The following is a 17,246-nucleotide window of genomic DNA, read 5'->3' on the forward strand; positions in this document are numbered from 1 at the left end:
TGTTGCAACACTTTTAGTTAGCTACTTTAAATCCTTGTCAAATAATTCCAACATCTGATTCATCTGAGTGTTGCTATCTGTTGATGCTCTTTTCTCATTTGATTTCAGATTTTCTTGGTTCTTAAGATGATGAATAATTTTGGCTTTATTCAGGACATTCTGAATATCATGTTATGAGATTCTGTTTTCTCTTCGAATCCTCTATTTTAGCAGTTGTCAACATATTTAGGTTTAGAGTGCATGTCTTGGTCTATTTTTATGGGCTGTATTTCAAATTCAACTTAGTTTTGAAAGTCTTTGCAGTTCTATTTTGGTCTCCCTCATTTTTTGCTACCCAGAAGCTAATTTGAAACCTGGACAGTATCCCACACCCTAGTTAAGCCCTGAAAGCTTTTTCTATGTTGATTCTGATTCATTTTATACATGGGCTGCTCGTAGGTGTGCCCAGGTCATCATACATGTATTTAAAGAACCCCTTTTTATAACTTTCTCCATAATCCATCCTCCACTCTCTATTGGAAGAAGGTAGCTACTTCTTCTTTGCTGTCATTCACTTAATTTGGGGTAGGGTTAGCCAATACAGTCTATATAATGCCTGCTGGAGAGGCAAGAGGGGTGCTACCTCTCTTTGAGCTAATGCAGCTGGGATGATTGAGAGAGCTCCACCCCACCATCTTTGGAGTCACATTGTTTGTGAAGAAGGCAAAGGATGCATCTTTTGTAGTTTTCACCTCAAGTATACTGGGTTTTTTTGTTTGTTTTGTTTTGTTTTTTGTTTTTTGTTTTTTTTTGAGATGGAGTCTCGCTCTGTCGCCCAGGCTGGAGTGCACTGGTGTGATCTCAGCTCACTGCAAGCTCCGCCTCCCGGGTTCACGCCATTCTCCTGCCTCAGCCTCTCAAGTAGCTGGGACTACAGGCGCCCGCCACCATGTCCGGCTAATTTTTTGTATTTTTTTAGTAGAGATGGGGTTTCACCATGTTAGCCAGGATGGTCTCGATCTCCTGACCTCGTGATCCGCCTGCCTCGGCCTCCCAAAGTGCTGGGATTACAGGCGTGAGCCACCGCGCCCGGCCTCAAGTATATTGTTGTGCAGTAAAGGATTAACTTTGCCCAAAGAGAGGTTTGGCCTTTGCACTCAGCTCCTGGGAGGTAACCTCTAAATCTTTGGAATGTCCTGCAGGCCTTGCTTAGGCCATGCAAGATAGTATATAATGACAGTGTGATTTATGGTGGGAGCTTTGGGCCACACTGAATATTCTACGCCAACATGTGGTTTATAGTGGGGTACCTTTGGCCATGCAGTATCAGCTCTGGAGGGGCTGGAGACTAAGATCAGCCACAGTGGGAGTCATTCATGTCCACATGATCAAGTCTCAGTAAAAACTCTGGACATCAAGGCTCAAGTGAACTTCCCCAGTTGGCAATACTCCATGCGTATTATCATCACACATCATTGCTGGGAGAAGTAAGTGCTGTCCATATGACTCCACTGGGAGAAAACCACTGGAAGCTCACACCTGGAACTCTCATTGACCCTGCACTAAGTACATCTTCCCTTGGCTGATTTTGATCTGTATCCTTTCATTGTAAAGCCACTATATAACACCATAGCCACGAGTATTATGGCTTTTCTAATTTCTGTGAGTTCTTCTGTGAATTGTGGAACCTGAGGGTGGTCCTGGGGACCCCTGACTTGGAATTGGTGTCAGAAGTACAGGTGATCCTGGGAAATCCCTCTGCTTGCAGTAGGTGTCAGAAGTGAGGGTGTTCTTGGGTACTTCTGAACTTTGTAGGTATGTGTAGTCAAAAGGTCCCATCCTGCAGTGCTGCCCTATTTCAAATTATTTGGCTGGAAAATGTATGCTTTGGGGAGGCCTTTTTTGTCTGTGCTCATTGGTTCTTCCAGGTTGCAAGCTCCTCTAGTACTCATTTTGCAATATGTAGGAGCTCCCTCTCTCCCTCTAAGTTCCCTCTAGGGAACTAACTCACTACTGTGTTGTTTTTTAAGTCCTTAGGTTCTACTTTCTTTTCTCCACCAGTGAGTCTTCTGACAGATGCTTTATGTATTTTTCTAGATTTTTAGGTAATTAGCAGGAGGAATTGGATGGAATGCACTCTTTTTTTTGTTTTGTTTTTTAGAACCAGAAGTCTCAATCCTTGCTTTTAACTTGAATGTTTAATGCATTTACACTTAATGTAATTACTAATATACTTGAATTTATATATACCACCTTACTATTAGTTTTTATTTTATTTTATTTTTGAGATGGAGTCTCGCTCTGTTGCCCAGGCTGGAGTGCAGTGGTGCAGTCTTGGCTCACTGCAACCTCCACCTCCTGGGTTCACACCATTCTCCTGCCTCAGCCTCCTGAGTAGCTGGGACTACAGGTGCCCGCCACCACACCCAGCTAATTTTTTTATATTTTTAGTAGAGACCGGGTTTCACCATGTTAGCCAGGATGGTCTCGATCTCCTGACCTCATGATCCGCCTGCCTCAGCCTCCCAAAGTGCTGGGATTACAGGTGTGAGCCACCACGCCCGGCCTAGTTTTTATTTGAACTACCTATTTTTTCATTCCTTTCTTGACTTTTTATATTACATAATTTTTTTACTCTTTAATTTTTTCCTTTGTTTACTTGTTATAATTCTTTTACTGTTTGTTACCCCAGATATTAAAACATCCATCTTGAACTTACTATTTTATCTCCTTAATAATGCTAGGATACTTTATAAAACACTTTAATTCTATTTACTGCCTCCCATTTTTGCATTATTATTTCCATTATTTTAAATTTTGCATACATTTTAAACCTCCCAGAATAGTACTGTTACTGTTTTGCATAGTCAATACTTGCAGTTTTGTAAAGAGGTATTTGAAGAGCTTCTTGAATCCTAAGGGTTGATGACATTCATAGCCATTACTTCTTCAAATATTGCTTTTTCCCTGCACTCTCCTCTTTAACTTCTCAGACTCTGATAGGTTATACCTTTTTACTACGTCACACATGTTCCTAATGCTCCTATGTTTTTTTCTTTAAAAAAAAAATCTCTGCTTCAGTTTGGATATTTTCTATTTACTTGTCTTCCATTTCAGAAATTCTGTATTTTGCTGTTAAACCTGCATAAGGACTTCTTAATTTTAGATTTTAGATTTTTCAATTTTTGAACTTTCATTTGATTCTTTATTATAAGAACCAACTCTCTAAAGATAGTCCTCTTTTCATCTAACTCCAATTCTCTGTGTGACTGTTTCTATTGAATTTTTTCCTTCTCTGATTTTGGATATGTGGTCCTATCTTTTTGGATGTGTAGGATTTTTGTTTGTTTGTTTTAAACACTGTGTATAATAAGTTGTAGGCAGGGCTCATACCTGGGAGGCTGAGGGGGACAGATCACTTGAGCTCAGGAGTCCCAGACCAGCCTGGGCAACATGGCAAAACCCATCTCTACAAAAGATAGACAAATTAGCTGGGCATGGTAGCATGTGCCTGTAGTCCCAGCTACTTGTGGGGCTGAGACGGGAGGATTGCTTGAGCCCAGGTCGAGGCTGCAGTGAATCGTGTTTGTGCCACTGCACTCCAGCCTGGATGACAGAGCAAGACCCTGTCTCAGAAGAAAAGAAAAAAAAAAAATCTTTCTCCACAGAGGATTCATCTTTCCTTATGTTAGCAAATGGAGGGAAGGGAGAACACGTACATCCAGTCAGGCACTGTTGATGTTGAAATAAGGCCGGGTTGAAGCTCTGCTAAGACTCACTTTACCTCTGGATCACCCTGGCTCCTGAGAATTTTCAGCTGAGAGCCCTTTTGTCCTCTAAAGACCCTCTTCCTGATAGATGCCCAACTATTTTCTTAACAGATACTAGACTTTTGCTCTGTTCTTCAAAGGCTGTTTGCTTACATTTTTAGTCTTCTGCCCTATATACCCTAGAATTCAGCAAATATCCTGAGGGGAAAATGGCCATGTGTTTGAGTTATGTTGGTTTCTCTGTCACCCAGCTGCAGCCTTCTACTGCATTCTCCAGTAGACAGGACAAAATGAGAATCCAGGACAAAAGCTGGATTCTCAGCTTTTGTCCACAGCCAGAATTGGTAAATGCTCCCACTGTCAGAGTGACTGAATAAGTCAGCTTCAATCTTTAATATTCTCTCCTCTCCAGTCTTAGCCCCTATATTTCTTGCTACCTCAGCAGCTTTCCAGTGCTTTGAAACAGATGATTTCAAGTATTGCGTCTGGCATTTACAGTTCATTGTTGAAGGAAGCACTGGACTGCCAAGCTACTGCATCTCATCTGGAAATGGCAGTGCCAAAAAAGAGCCCTCTCCTTCATACACCACACAGTTTACCATTTAAAGTGTACCATGTAGGCTGGGTGTCGTGGCTCATGCCTGTAATCCCAGCACTTTGGGAGGCTGAGGCGGGTGGATCACGAGGTCAGGAGATCGAGACCATCCTGGCTAACACGGTGAAACCCTGTCTCTACTAAAAAAAATTTTTTAAATTAGCTGGGCGTGGTGGCGGGCGCCTGTAGTCCAGCTACTCAGGAGGCTGAGGCAGGAGAATGGCGTGAACCCAGGAGGCAGAGCTTGCGGTGAGTGGAGATCGAGCCACTGCACTCCAGCCTGGGCGACTGAGCGAGACTCTGTCTCAAAAAAAAAGTGTACCATGTATTGATTTTTAGTGTATTCACTCAGTTGTACAGCCATCATTATAATCAATTTTAGACATTTTCTTTATCATCCAGATGGGTGTGAGGTAATATCTTGTAGTTTTAATTTGCATTTCCCTAGTGATTAGTGACGTTGAGCATCTTTACATGTGCTTGTTAAATATTTGTATATCTTCCTTGCAGAAATGTCTATTTAAGCTTTTTACCCATTTTTAAAATTATTTTGTTCGTTGTCGTTGAGTTGTAGAAGTTCTTTATAGTATATTGTATCACATTAAAAATAAGGTCCTATCTTGTTTCGATTCTGTAATCTCGATCCTTCACATTGAAAGGTTTTTTTTTTTTTGAATTCAAATATATTCTTTAAAAAATTATTTTAAAGTTTGTTTTTTTTTTTAACAGGAATCAGTGTCATTCAAGGACGTAACTGTAGACTTCAGTAGGGATGAGTGGCAACAATTAGACCTTGCTCAGAAAAGCCTATACAGAGAAGTGATGCTGGAAAACTATTTCAACTTGATCTCAGTGGGTAAGCACGGCTCTGCTGGGTATAGAGTAGGCTGCACCTAATTGAGTATATTTTTCTTCTCAGTAGAATTGCTGAAGTCTGTGTTTTCTGAGGTATGTGGGACTTCTAAAGACTGCAGGACATCTAAAGTGTGTAATGGTTTTGTCCTTATTTTGTCCCATGTTCTTAATAATCTCTTTCGGGTAGTGTGAATATTCCTCTGTTCCCAGTGAACTTTTTTGGAAAAAAAATGGAATGCTTCATTGTATGGCCTCTGAAATCAAGTCCTCTATCATCCCCTGTTAACAGGATGTCAAGTTCCCAAACCAGAAGTCATCTTCAGCTTGGAACAAGAAGAGCCATGTATGTTGGATGGTGAGATCCCCAGTCAGAGCCGTCCAGGTGAGAAGGGAACCAAGAGCATGGTAGACAGTATGACTCAGCTGCATTTGTACTGGGAGAAGCTGTGCACAACTTTGCCCAACTTTGATGTGTCATTAATAATGACTTTTAGAACTGCTTGGAAGAGCAGTTATTAGACAAGGACCCTTGGATAGCTAAATGCTAACCCCACTTAAGATCCCTTCTCATATCAATGCCTTCTTCTTTGCTTGGCTTTTTAGGAGGAAATATGCTACAATTACTGGTTCTTTGGATCATGTCACACTCTACTTTCTAGGGTCCTGTTTTCTTGCTTTTTTCTCTCTTTCCCTAGAAAAGTTTTATTCTTTCTACCTCCATCAAGGTCTTAGATCATTTCCTTATGCATTCAAATACTCATAGATCTACCTTCTCAAAACATTACTGTGCATTACAACTTCAGTTCCTGCTGTTTCTTCTCATTTTGTCTCTTTCCCCTTAGTGCCTCACAGTTGTCATCTAGAGATGGGCTTGTCTGAAGTCCCCCCATGCCTCTTCTCTGATTGTTGACTTTGAGAGTACCATTGACATTTTCTTCCTACTTGGCTAGTGCAACGCAACACTGACTTGATCTTTCTAATTTATTTATTTTCATATCTTACACAAAGTTTTTTTATCTAGTGTACAGGTATATCCTGTACAGAAGATTGAGTTAATAATTATAGCCTTAGTTTTTAGTCAATATCGTCATCAATGTGTTTAAGGCTCCCCTCTTATTTATTCTTTTTAATCCTCAGTCTCCATACTCATTTTTATCCTTCCAAGAGGCAACTGTTCTAATATATTTGACATGTTATGCCATTTATCCTTGAATTTGTGGGATATTTGTAAAATCTGAGTTGTTGGCATTGTTAATTTGTAGAAATGGTACTGTATTATATATCCTACTCAAGTTTTTTTTTCTCAAATTGGTCCATGTTGCAGTGCATTATTCTAATTTCTACATATCATTCTGTAGTGCACATATATACCCCATTTTACTTGTCCAGTTTTTCAGCTACTACAAACAGTACTGCAATACATTTCTTCATGAATTATTCTTACTGGAAATGATTATTTATTTATTTATTTTTTTTCTGAGATGGAGTTTCGCTCTGTCCCCCAGGCTGGAGTGCAGTGGCATGATCTCAGCTCACTGCAAGCTCCACCTCCCAGGTTCACACCATTCTCCTGCCTCAGCCTCCCCGGTAGCTGGGACTACCGGCGCCCGCCACTGCACCCAGCTAATTTTTTGTATGTTTAGTAGAGACGGGGTTTCACCATGTTAGCCAGGATGGTCTCGATCTCCTGACCTTGTGATCCACCCGCCTTGGACTCCCAAAGTGCTGAGATTATAGGCGGGAGCCACCACGCCCAGCCGGAAATGAGAATTTCTTAAGGAAGAGGAGTGGGATTGCTTTATCATTGGGCATACTAATATTGAATATGATGAGGTATAAGCACATTATTTTCCAGATTGGCTGTGTCACTCTACGGTCCCTGGAACTTTGTACAAGGGTATTAGTTCCCCACATCCCTACCCATACCTAGTATTATCCAAATTTTTAATATTTTGACTAATCTGATGGGTTTTAATTTCTAATTATTATTTAATTTGTATTTCCCTAATAAAATACTTTGAACATCTCATTCTGTATCCTTCATTTTTGATGTTTAACTGCTGATGTTTTCTAAGCCTCATCTCTCTCTCTTTTTTTCCTGGACAAACTGAGAAAAAAGCCCATGGGTTCCCTCCATTGGTGCTGGGAAATTCCAACTACATAAGGGAATAGTTAGCCAGCCCCACCCGCCCCTGCCATAAACTCCCAAGACAGTCCTTTCCTTGCTCACTCTAGCCCCATCTGGACCTGCTTGGAGCTGTCCCCAAAAAGCCTCATTATGTGAGTAACAAATCTTTTTACACCCTCTTATTGTATGTGTCTCATCATCACTCTTGACATCTGAACCAAGTTTGGGGTGGGGTCCATTTCTCCTTGCAGGTCATTTACAGCTGGGGCAATAAGCAGGATGTCAAGGCAATGACCACCCCCACAGGGGTCTTCTCTTCCCAACTGGTTATACTGCCTGCTGGCAAGTATGCACTTTGCCTCTGTCCTATACATAACTAACCTACATTAGAAGTTATCATGGACATTTAGAGGCAGGTGTAAGGGCTTTGGGCCCTCCTTAAAGTTGCCCAGGTCCATGTGTCTCAGCCCAGCATAATCTGTGTCTTAGATTATGTGTCTCAGCTGCAGCATAAGCTCTGAGTGATAATTGGCTCATGGGAACAACTTTTACTCTGTGACTGTTATTTGTGTGTCTCAGTCAGGCATTGGCCCTATTGTATACAGCACTCAGGGGAAAGACCAATACTGTTTGCATTTAAGGGTCTGGCTGTTTGTGTGAAGGAAGACAAGATACAATGTAGCATGTAAAAGCAGGTGGCTTGCCTTTCAAAATGTTGTCACCTTCTCTTGGAGTTTTTTTACTTTTCCCTCTAATCCATCTTCTCAGATAATTCATTCTGCTTTTCTACTTATTTTTCTCATTTACAAAATCCTCTTTCTTACCTCCCAGTCATATCACCTACAACTGTGTCTGTGTTTTCTCATGCCTAGATTATTCTAATCCTATTTGTATGTGATAATCCCATTCTTTCTTTTTCACTATTTCATCTCAGATGCTGCTGATAGATTTCACTACTTAAAACATTGTGTGCTGTGTTTATCCTGTCATAGCTACATGGAACAAAACTAAAGTTACTACTTAATATCTAACATGTGACAGATTCTCCTCTCAGTAGGTTTGTAAGCTAGAGAAAGAATATGGCCTCATATTTGCAATTCACATTTGTCCCTGTTTTCCATAACCATTTCTATCCTATTTTAAGATTTTCTTTAATTCTCCCTTTTCATCGAGCCCTTTGATTATTATGTTATCTATCTGCGTATTCAAATAATACACATATTTTGGCTGGGCACGGTGGCTCACGCCTGTAATCCCACCACTTTGGGAGGCTAAGGTGGGTGGATTACCTGAGGTCAGGAGTTTGAGACTAGCCTGGCCAACATGGCGAAACCCCATCTCTACTAAAAGTATGAAAATTAGCCAGGCGAGGTGGCAGGGGCCTGTAATCCCAGCTACTCAGGAGGCTGAGGCAGGAGAATCACTTGATCCCAGGAGGTGGAGGTTGCAGTGAGCTGAGACCACGCCACTGTACTCCAGCCTGGGTGACAAGAACGACACTCCATCTCAAAAAAAAAAAAAAAAAAGGCTGGGCGTGGTGGCTCACGCCTGTAATCCCAGCACTTTAGGCTGAGGCAGGTGGATCACAAGGTCAATTAGCCAGGCATAGTGGCAGGCGCCTGTAGTCCCAGCTACTTGGGAGGCTGAGGCAGGAGAATGGTGTGAACCCAGGAGGCGGAGCTTGCAGTGAGCCGAGATCGTGCCACTGCACTCCAGCCTGGGCAACAAAGCGAGACTCTATCTCAGAAAACAAAAACAAAAACAAAAACAAACAAAAAACCAAATAATACACATATTTTGTGCTCAGCTTTCACTTACTCCTTGAATTTGACCTGTTGCAGCATACAACCTCCAGAAATTCAGAGAAACCTACATTAAATTACATGATAACTGAGGCTTTTACTCTTGTACATTAAAATGCAAAGTTTCTGTAGAAAATAGTGAAATTAAATTCCTGAATTTGTGTTATTAGCAGAGGAGGTCGTTTTGCTCTATTTCAGAAAGATTTTAAAATTTTTCTTTTAGGAGCAATTCAAAGGGCTAGAAAAACTAATTGGAAAGAGAGGATAAGTGCATGAAATCTTGAAAATTTCAGTCTTTGTGCATTACACTTTTGTTAACGTGCACATCTATGCCAATTCAAATATAAATATGAGTGGTTCAGAGTACCTTTTTGTTGTTTGTTTTTAAGTTAAAAGAGAGCCTCTCTAGAGTTGTGGTGAAATTTGAAATTAGCTTTTAAAGCAGAGAACCCCAAATGATTACTGAAGAACAATGAATTTTTGATAGAAACAAAAGATCAGAAAAAGGAAGCTTAAATGGAGAAAATGAAAAGACTGTATGTTTGGGTTCATTGATAAAATAGACTTCAGTGACTAATGGAAAGATGTGTGTTAGTCCCTTTTCAATGGCCATAACACCGGGCAACTCTGTTTCCATGGCCGTTCAGGGACAAAGTTTCTAGAAAGTCATTGTACCACCATCCCCTAGGGCAAGGGCTGACAAATTTTTTGTAAAGGCACAAAAGTAAATAGGCTTTGTGGACCATATGGCTACTGTCACAACTGCTTATTTCTGCAGTTGTAGCCCCAAAGCAGCTATAGACAATACATCAATGTATGGGTGTGGCTGTGTTCCAATAAAAACTTTATGGACACTGAAATTTGAATTTCATATAATTTTCATATGTCATGAAGTAGTATTCTTCTTTTAATTTTTTGACCATTTAAAAATGTAAAATACATTGTTAGCTTTTGGATAGAGGCCTGGATTTGGCCCAAGGGCTTCAGTTTTCTGACCCCTGCCCTAGGGCATTGCCAGCTTCGTAGAACTGGGTGCTGCCAAGTTGGAATATACTGGTGGGAAAAGAAGAGGTTTGTAGGAGACAAACCCACTTTCTTAAGACATTGGCCTTATCACTTCCACTGATGAGTGAAAAAGAGTTACTCAGTGCCACCTAGTGACAAATGAAGCTGAACAAACCTAGTGTTGTGAAGCAGCCATGTGCTTGGCTACAAGCTTAATATTGTGAAGGAAGGGCACAGGTTTGATGAACAACTTTCAGTCTTCTCTTCTGATGTCTAGTTCTTTCCTGTTATGTCTTCTACCAGATGCATTTATCACATCAGTACCCTAAACCAGGGATGAAGAGTTGAACCATAGGCCAGACACGGTGGCTCACACCTGTAATCCCAGCACTTTGGGAGGCTGAGGCAGGCAGATCACTTGAGGTCAGGAGTTTGAGACCAGCCTGGCCAACATGGTGAAACCCCATCTCTACTAAAAATACAAAAATTTGTATTTTTACAAATACATGTATGGCGGCACATGTCTGTAGTCCCACCTGCTCATGTGGCTAAGGCAGGAGAATTGCTTGAACCCGGGAGGCGGAGGTTGCAGTGAGCCGAGATCGCGCCATTGCACTCCAGCCACTCCAGCCTGGGTGATAGAGTGAGGCTCCATCTCAAAAGAAAATAGACCAATTGTTACATAGAGTTGATTCAAGGCAAACACAGATAAATGAGAGAGGCTATATAAATATAACAAATGTATATAAATTTTTCTGTTTGGCCAAGTTAGGATGACTAAGATATCGTAATTTTACTGTAAACATAAATACATTGGTATTTAGGGCACAGTGGATCATAGGGAGAAGAGAAAACAGGAAGATTGTGAGGATTTACAGATAAAGGAAAAGAATCTAGACTCAGAAATACTTCTTTTCACAGAGTTTATCACTTTGTTCTTCTGACACCTCACTCACCATGTAGTTCTACTACATTTGCACTGAATTGCAATCTCTTCTTCCCCAATTACTAAACATTTGATTTGGACAAATTTAACTAAACTCTTCTGTGGCTCAGTTTCCTCATCTGTAAACTAGAAACAATAATAATACCAACAGCAAAGGGTTGCAATAAAGTGCTTTTTGTTTTTGTTTTTGTTTTTAAGAGACAGGGTCTTGGCTGGGCTTGCTGGCTTACGCCTGTAATCCCAACATTTTGGGAGGCCGAAGTGGACAGATACTTGAAGTCAGGAGTTTGAGACCAGCCTGGCCAACATGGTGAATCCCCGTCTCTACTAAAAATACAAAAATTAGCCAGGTGTGGTGGCATGTGCCTGTAGTTCCAGCCACTCATGAGGCTGAGGCACAAGAATCCCCTGAACTCAGGAGGTGGAGGTTGCAGTGAGCTCTGATCATGCCATTACACTCTAGCCTGAGCAACAGAGTGAGACCCTGTCTTAAAAGAGAAAAAAAAAAAAGAGAGAGAGACAGAGTCTCACTCTGTCACCCAGGCTGGAGTGTAATGGTGCGATCAGAGCTCACTGCAGCTTCAAACACCTGGGCTCAAGTGATCCTCCTGCTTCAGCCTCCTAAGTAGCTGGGACTATAGGCATGTGCCACTAGGCCCAGCTAATTGTTTTTTCGTTTTTCTGTAGAGATAGGGGTCTCACTATGTTTCCCAGGCTGGTCTCAAACTCCTGGGCTCAAGCAATCCTCTCATCTCAGCCTCCCACAGTGCTGGGATTACAGGCATGAACCACCACACCGGGCCGTGATAAAGTTTAAGTGAATTAATATAGAACTTAGAACAGCACATCTAAATGATATTGTTTATCATGTTATAAATGTTAGTATTAATATTATTACTCTACATCATTGTATTACATATTATACATAAATGAGTTATTATACCTATATATTTATGTATATTTAAAATACTTATGTACATTTGTTATATTTATATAGTCTCTCTCATATCTCTGTGTTTGCCTTGAATCAACTCTTTTTTTTTTGGAGATAGAGTTTCGCTCTTGTTGCCCAGGCTGGAGTGCAATGGCAAGATCTCGGCTCACCGCAACCTCTGCCTCCTGGGTTCAAGTGATTCTCCTGCCTCAGCCTCCTGAGTAGCTAGGATTACAGGCATGCACCACCATGTCCGGCTAATTTTGTATTTTTAGTAGAGATGAGGTTTCTCCATGTTGGCCAGGCTGGTCTTCAACTCCTGACCTCAGGTGATCCGCCTGCCTCAGCCTCCAAAAGTGCTGGGCTTACAGGCGTGAGCCACCACACCCGGCCTGAATCAAAGGTCTATTGTACTTTTATTTATTTATTTATTTTGGAGACAGAGTCTTGCTCTGTCACCCAGACTAGAGTGCAATGGCGCAATTTCAGCTCACTGCAACCTCTGCCTTCAAGCCATTCTCTTGCCTCAGCCACTTGAGTAGCTGGAATTACAGGCATGTACCACCACGCCTGGCTAATTTTTAGTAGAGACAATATTTTGAGTGTTTTTTAGCAGAGACAGAGTTTTGCTATGCTGGCCAGGCTGGTCTCAAACTCCTGGCCTCAAGTGATCTGCCCGCCTCAGCCTCCCAAAGTGCTAGGATTACAGGCATGAGCCACCGCACCTGGCCTTATTTTCTGTTAATTGTTCTTTTTGTCAGTCTTATCTTTTCTTTCCTTTTTAGATGGGGACATTGGTTTTGGACCTTTACAACAGAGGATGTCTGAAGAAGTTTCTTTCCAGTCTGAGATTAATATTAATCTCTTCACAAGAGATGACCCATATTCCATTTTAGAAGAATTGTGGAAAGACGATGAACACACAAGAAAATGTGGAGAAAACCAGAACAAACCTTTAAGTCATGTTGTCTTCATTAACAAGAAAACACTAGCTAATGACAGCATCTTTGAATATAAGGACATTGGGGAAATAGTTCATGTAAACACACACCTGGTTTCCTCAAGAAAAAGACCCCATAACTGTAACTCGTGTGGAAAGAATTTGGAGCCTATCATAACCTTATATAATAGAAACAATGCAACAGAAAATTCTGATAAGACTATTGGAGATGGTGATATTTTCACTCATTTGAATTCTCATACAGAAGTGACTGCTTGTGAATGTAACCAATGTGGGAAACCTCTGCATCATAAGCAAGCTCTCATTCAACAACAGAAAATTCATACTAGAGAGAGCCTCTATTTGTTTTCTGACTATGTAAATGTTTTCTCCCCGAAGTCACATGCCTTTGCACATGAGAGTATTTGTGCTGAAGAAAAGCAGCATGAATGCCATGAATGTGAGGCAGTCTTCACTCAGAAGTCCCAGCTTGATGGCAGTCAGAGGGTTTATGCAGGAATATGCACTGAATATGAGAAGGATTTTTCCCTCAAGTCAAACCGTCAGAAAACTCCTTATGAGGGGAATTACTATAAATGCAGTGACTATGGAAGAGCCTTTATCCAGAAGTCAGATCTGTTCAGATGCCAGAGAATTCATTCTGGAGGAAAACCTTATGAGTACAGTGAATGTGAGAAAAACCTCCCTCAGAATTCAAACCTTAATATACATAAAAAAATTCATACTGGAGGGAAACACTTTGAATGTACTGAATGTGGAAAAGCTTTCACAAGGAAATCAACACTAAGTATGCATCAGAAAATCCATACAGGAGAAAAACCCTATGTATGTACTGAATGTGGGAAGGCCTTTATCCGGAAGTCACATTTTATCACACATGAAAGAATTCATACTGGAGAAAAACCCTATGAATGCAGTGACTGTGGGAAATCCTTTATTAAAAAATCACAACTCCATGTGCATCAGCGAATTCACACAGGAGAGAATCCCTTTATATGTTCAGAATGTGGGAAGGTCTTCACTCACAAGACAAATCTCATTATACACCAGAAAATTCATACAGGAGAAAGACCCTATATATGTACTGTGTGTGGTAAGGCCTTTACTGACAGGTCAAATCTCATTAAGCACCAAAAAATTCATACTGGAGAGAAACCTTATAAATGCAGCGACTGTGGAAAGTCATTCACCTGGAAGTCTCGGCTCAGGATACATCAGAAGTGTCATACTGGAGAGAGACATTATGAATGCAGTGAATGTGGGAAAGCATTCATTCAGAAGTCAACACTAAGTATGCACCAGAGAATTCATAGAGGGGAAAAACCATATGTTTGCACTGAATGTGGTAAGGCCTTCTTCCACAAATCCCATTTTATTACACATGAGAGAATTCATACTGGAGAGAAACCCTATGAATGCAGTATTTGTGGGAAATCCTTCACTAAGAAATCACAGCTCCACGTACATCAGCAGATTCACACAGGAGAGAAACCCTATAGATGTGCTGAATGTGGAAAGGCTTTTACTGACAGATCAAATCTCTTTACACACCAGAAAATTCACACTGGAGAGAAACCTTATAAATGTAGTGACTGTGGGAAAGCCTTCACTAGGAAGTCAGGTCTCCATATACATCAGCAATCCCATACTGGAGAAAGGCATTATGAGTGCAGTGAATGTGGGAAAGCCTTTGCAAGAAAATCAACACTAATTATGCATCAGAGAATTCATACAGGAGAGAAACCTTATATTTGTAATGAATGTGGGAAATCCTTCATCCAGAAGTCACACTTAAATAGACACAGGAGAATTCATACTGGAGAGAAACCCTATGAATGCAGTGACTGTGGCAAGTCTTTCATTAAGAAATCACAACTCCATGAGCATCATCGAATTCACACAGGAGAGAAACCATATATATGTGCTGAGTGTGGAAAGGCCTTCACCATCAGATCAAATCTTATTAAACACCAGAAAATTCATACTAAACAGAAACCCTATAAGTGCAGTGACTTGGGGAAAGCCTTAAACTGGAAGCCACAACTCAGTATGCCTCAGAAATCTGACACTGGGGAAGTAGAGTGCTCCATGCCACAATTATGGTGTGGGGACTCAGAAGGTGACCAAGGCCAACTTTCTTCTATCTAGTTAGAATTATGAACATCTGGATCATATAGCTGATGTGTAGTTACACATATGGGGAGACACTTTTGAGAGTGTTTAAGCAATGTATAGTGGCCATCTTTGGTTACTTGATATTGGTGTTGTCAAGCTCCTGCAAATAATAGTAAATGTGCAAGGAGATGATTGGCAGTCTTTCTTGTTTCACTTTTTGGGCAAACAGTTTTATAAATTCATGGCTGTTGAGTTTTTCATGTTCTGGGTACCACAACTATTCAATATTGACCCCAAAAAATTCATAATGAGTAGTATGATGAGATAATTTTACATTGTCTAAGCAGCCTAAGGACACTGAGATCAAGGCAAAGGGAGGGCAATTTAGGTCTATAATGAAAGTGAATCAGCAGTTTTTGTGAAAACACTAAAGACAGAAAGAAAGGACTCTACTTTTTTTAAAATTTTCTTTGGGAAGTCACCATTATTTATTGTTATATCTGTTGGCGTATGCTGGGGCAGCAGTTAGCCAAGAGGTCTGAAATTGCTCTTTGCCTATTTCTCAAAAGTCTATATTATTACCTTAGAACTGGCCCTATGATCATGGAACTTAGATACAGGGACCCAGGTCTAGATAGCAGCACTTTAGATCCTCAGCTTTCACCACAGAAACCTGCACTTTTTTGATGTTGTTGTTACCAACTCCTGTTTGAAAAATAGGACAAATTAAGAAAATGGATATCAAATCCTAAAATTTTTTCCCACTAATTTTGTTAGTACATTCTCTACATGTTCGTTACTTGCTAGATTACCATGAGACACAAGCATCTTGAATTTTAGTTTGTGTCCTTAGAAGATAAAATGTAGTTGAACATTTGGAAGACTTCTCCTTTTATCTCCTCACAATCTCTACAAACTAATCTTAATTAATTTTGTTTTTCAAATTCTCTGTATTTGAATAGACTTTTTTGTCTTTTCTTCTATCAAATACTGAAAGAACTGTGTTGTAATTTTACAAATAATTATGAATTTGTCTCCTTTAGAGCTACTAATTTTTGCTTTATATATTTTGTCTTTGATTTTACATACAATTTAGAATTGTTGTAATCTTGCTGGTTAATTGACACATTATCATTATTAGATGTTTCTTTTATCTCTAGTAATTTTTTGCCTTAAATGTACTATGTCAGATACTAATATACATATGGATTAAAAGCTAATGTAAATTAGTACTAACATTTCTGGACAAGGGGAGAAGTTATAACATTATAATTTCATTTATTTGTCTCTCATATGGTATTAATTTTGTATATTTGGATTCTGTACATGGTGAACACAGCCAATCATTATTTGAGTCAATATCCATTTAAATTAACCCACATATTTATCATTTTAATTACTTTTTTATTCCTTCCTGTCCTTTAAGTTTTCCTCTAGAATTATTTTGCTTCTTACTGAAGAACACCCTTTAGTATTTCTTTTACTGTGAGTTTGGTGGTGACAAATTGTTCTTCATTTGTTGGCAGTGTTTTATTTTGCCTTCATTTTTGAAGGATACTTTTACTGAATATAGAATTCTAAGTTGAAAGTTGTTTTCTATTAGTATTTTGATGATATTTTATTTTGGTTTGTCTTTTATTGTTTTATTGAGAAGCTTTATATAATTACCTTTGCAGGCAATCTGCTTTTCTGTCTCCTTTGAAATTTATCTATTTGTCTTTGTTTTTTAACTGTTGCACATTGATATGCCTAGGTGTAATTTTTCCATGTATTTATCCTCCTTGGAGTTTATAATGTTTTTTAAATCTGTGGTTTAGTGGTTTTGGGGTGTGTGTGTGCACGTGTGCGTGTACGTGTGTGCACATGTGCATTTGGGGAAATTCCTAGCTATTATCTATTCAAATTATGCATCTGCCTCATTCTCCTTCTCTGTTTCTTTTAGGGATAGCCTTATTACCCAGTTCTGTTGGCCTGTTTTCTAATGGTTATTTTTCTTGAATTTTGCTGATGTCCTATCTCCTCATATGGTGATTTTTATATCACTTGCCAGACAATATATATTAAAATTTTAGAGGTAATAAGATGGTCTGGATAATATCTTCTTCCAGAGAGGATTTGCCATAGCTTCTAACATAGCTTCTTAGGCTATGATCACT

The 17,246-nt window shown here is 39.9% G+C and overlaps 1 protein-coding gene across 7 annotated transcripts in view; it reads left to right on the forward strand.

Annotated features, from left to right (window-relative positions):
- ZNF484 (zinc finger protein 484) overlaps positions 1–17,098 on the forward strand; it is a 33,710-nt gene extending 16,612 nt beyond the window's left edge. For 4 of the 7 annotated variants that reach the window (XM_034967718.2, XM_034967720.3, XM_034967719.2 and 1 more), the window contains 3 exons: positions 5,074–5,200; positions 5,489–5,581; positions 12,800–17,098. In XM_034967718.2, coding sequence (XP_034823609.1) covers positions 5,074–5,200; positions 5,489–5,581; positions 12,800–15,123 — 2,544 coding nt within the window. In that variant the 3' untranslated portion in view covers positions 15,124–17,098. Of the gene's footprint in view, positions 1–5,073; positions 5,201–5,488; positions 5,582–6,704; positions 7,480–12,799 lie in introns of those variants that run through there. The other 3 variants (XM_034967722.3, XM_063594323.1, XM_055091775.2) reach the window with 2 other exon arrangements.
- Positions 17,099–17,246: the final 148 nt, after the last annotated feature.

The sequence above is a fragment of the Pan paniscus genome, chromosome 11, assembly GCF_029289425.2.
Source record: "Pan paniscus chromosome 11, NHGRI_mPanPan1-v2.0_pri, whole genome shotgun sequence".
Taxonomy (NCBI): domain Eukaryota; kingdom Metazoa; phylum Chordata; class Mammalia; order Primates; family Hominidae; genus Pan; species Pan paniscus.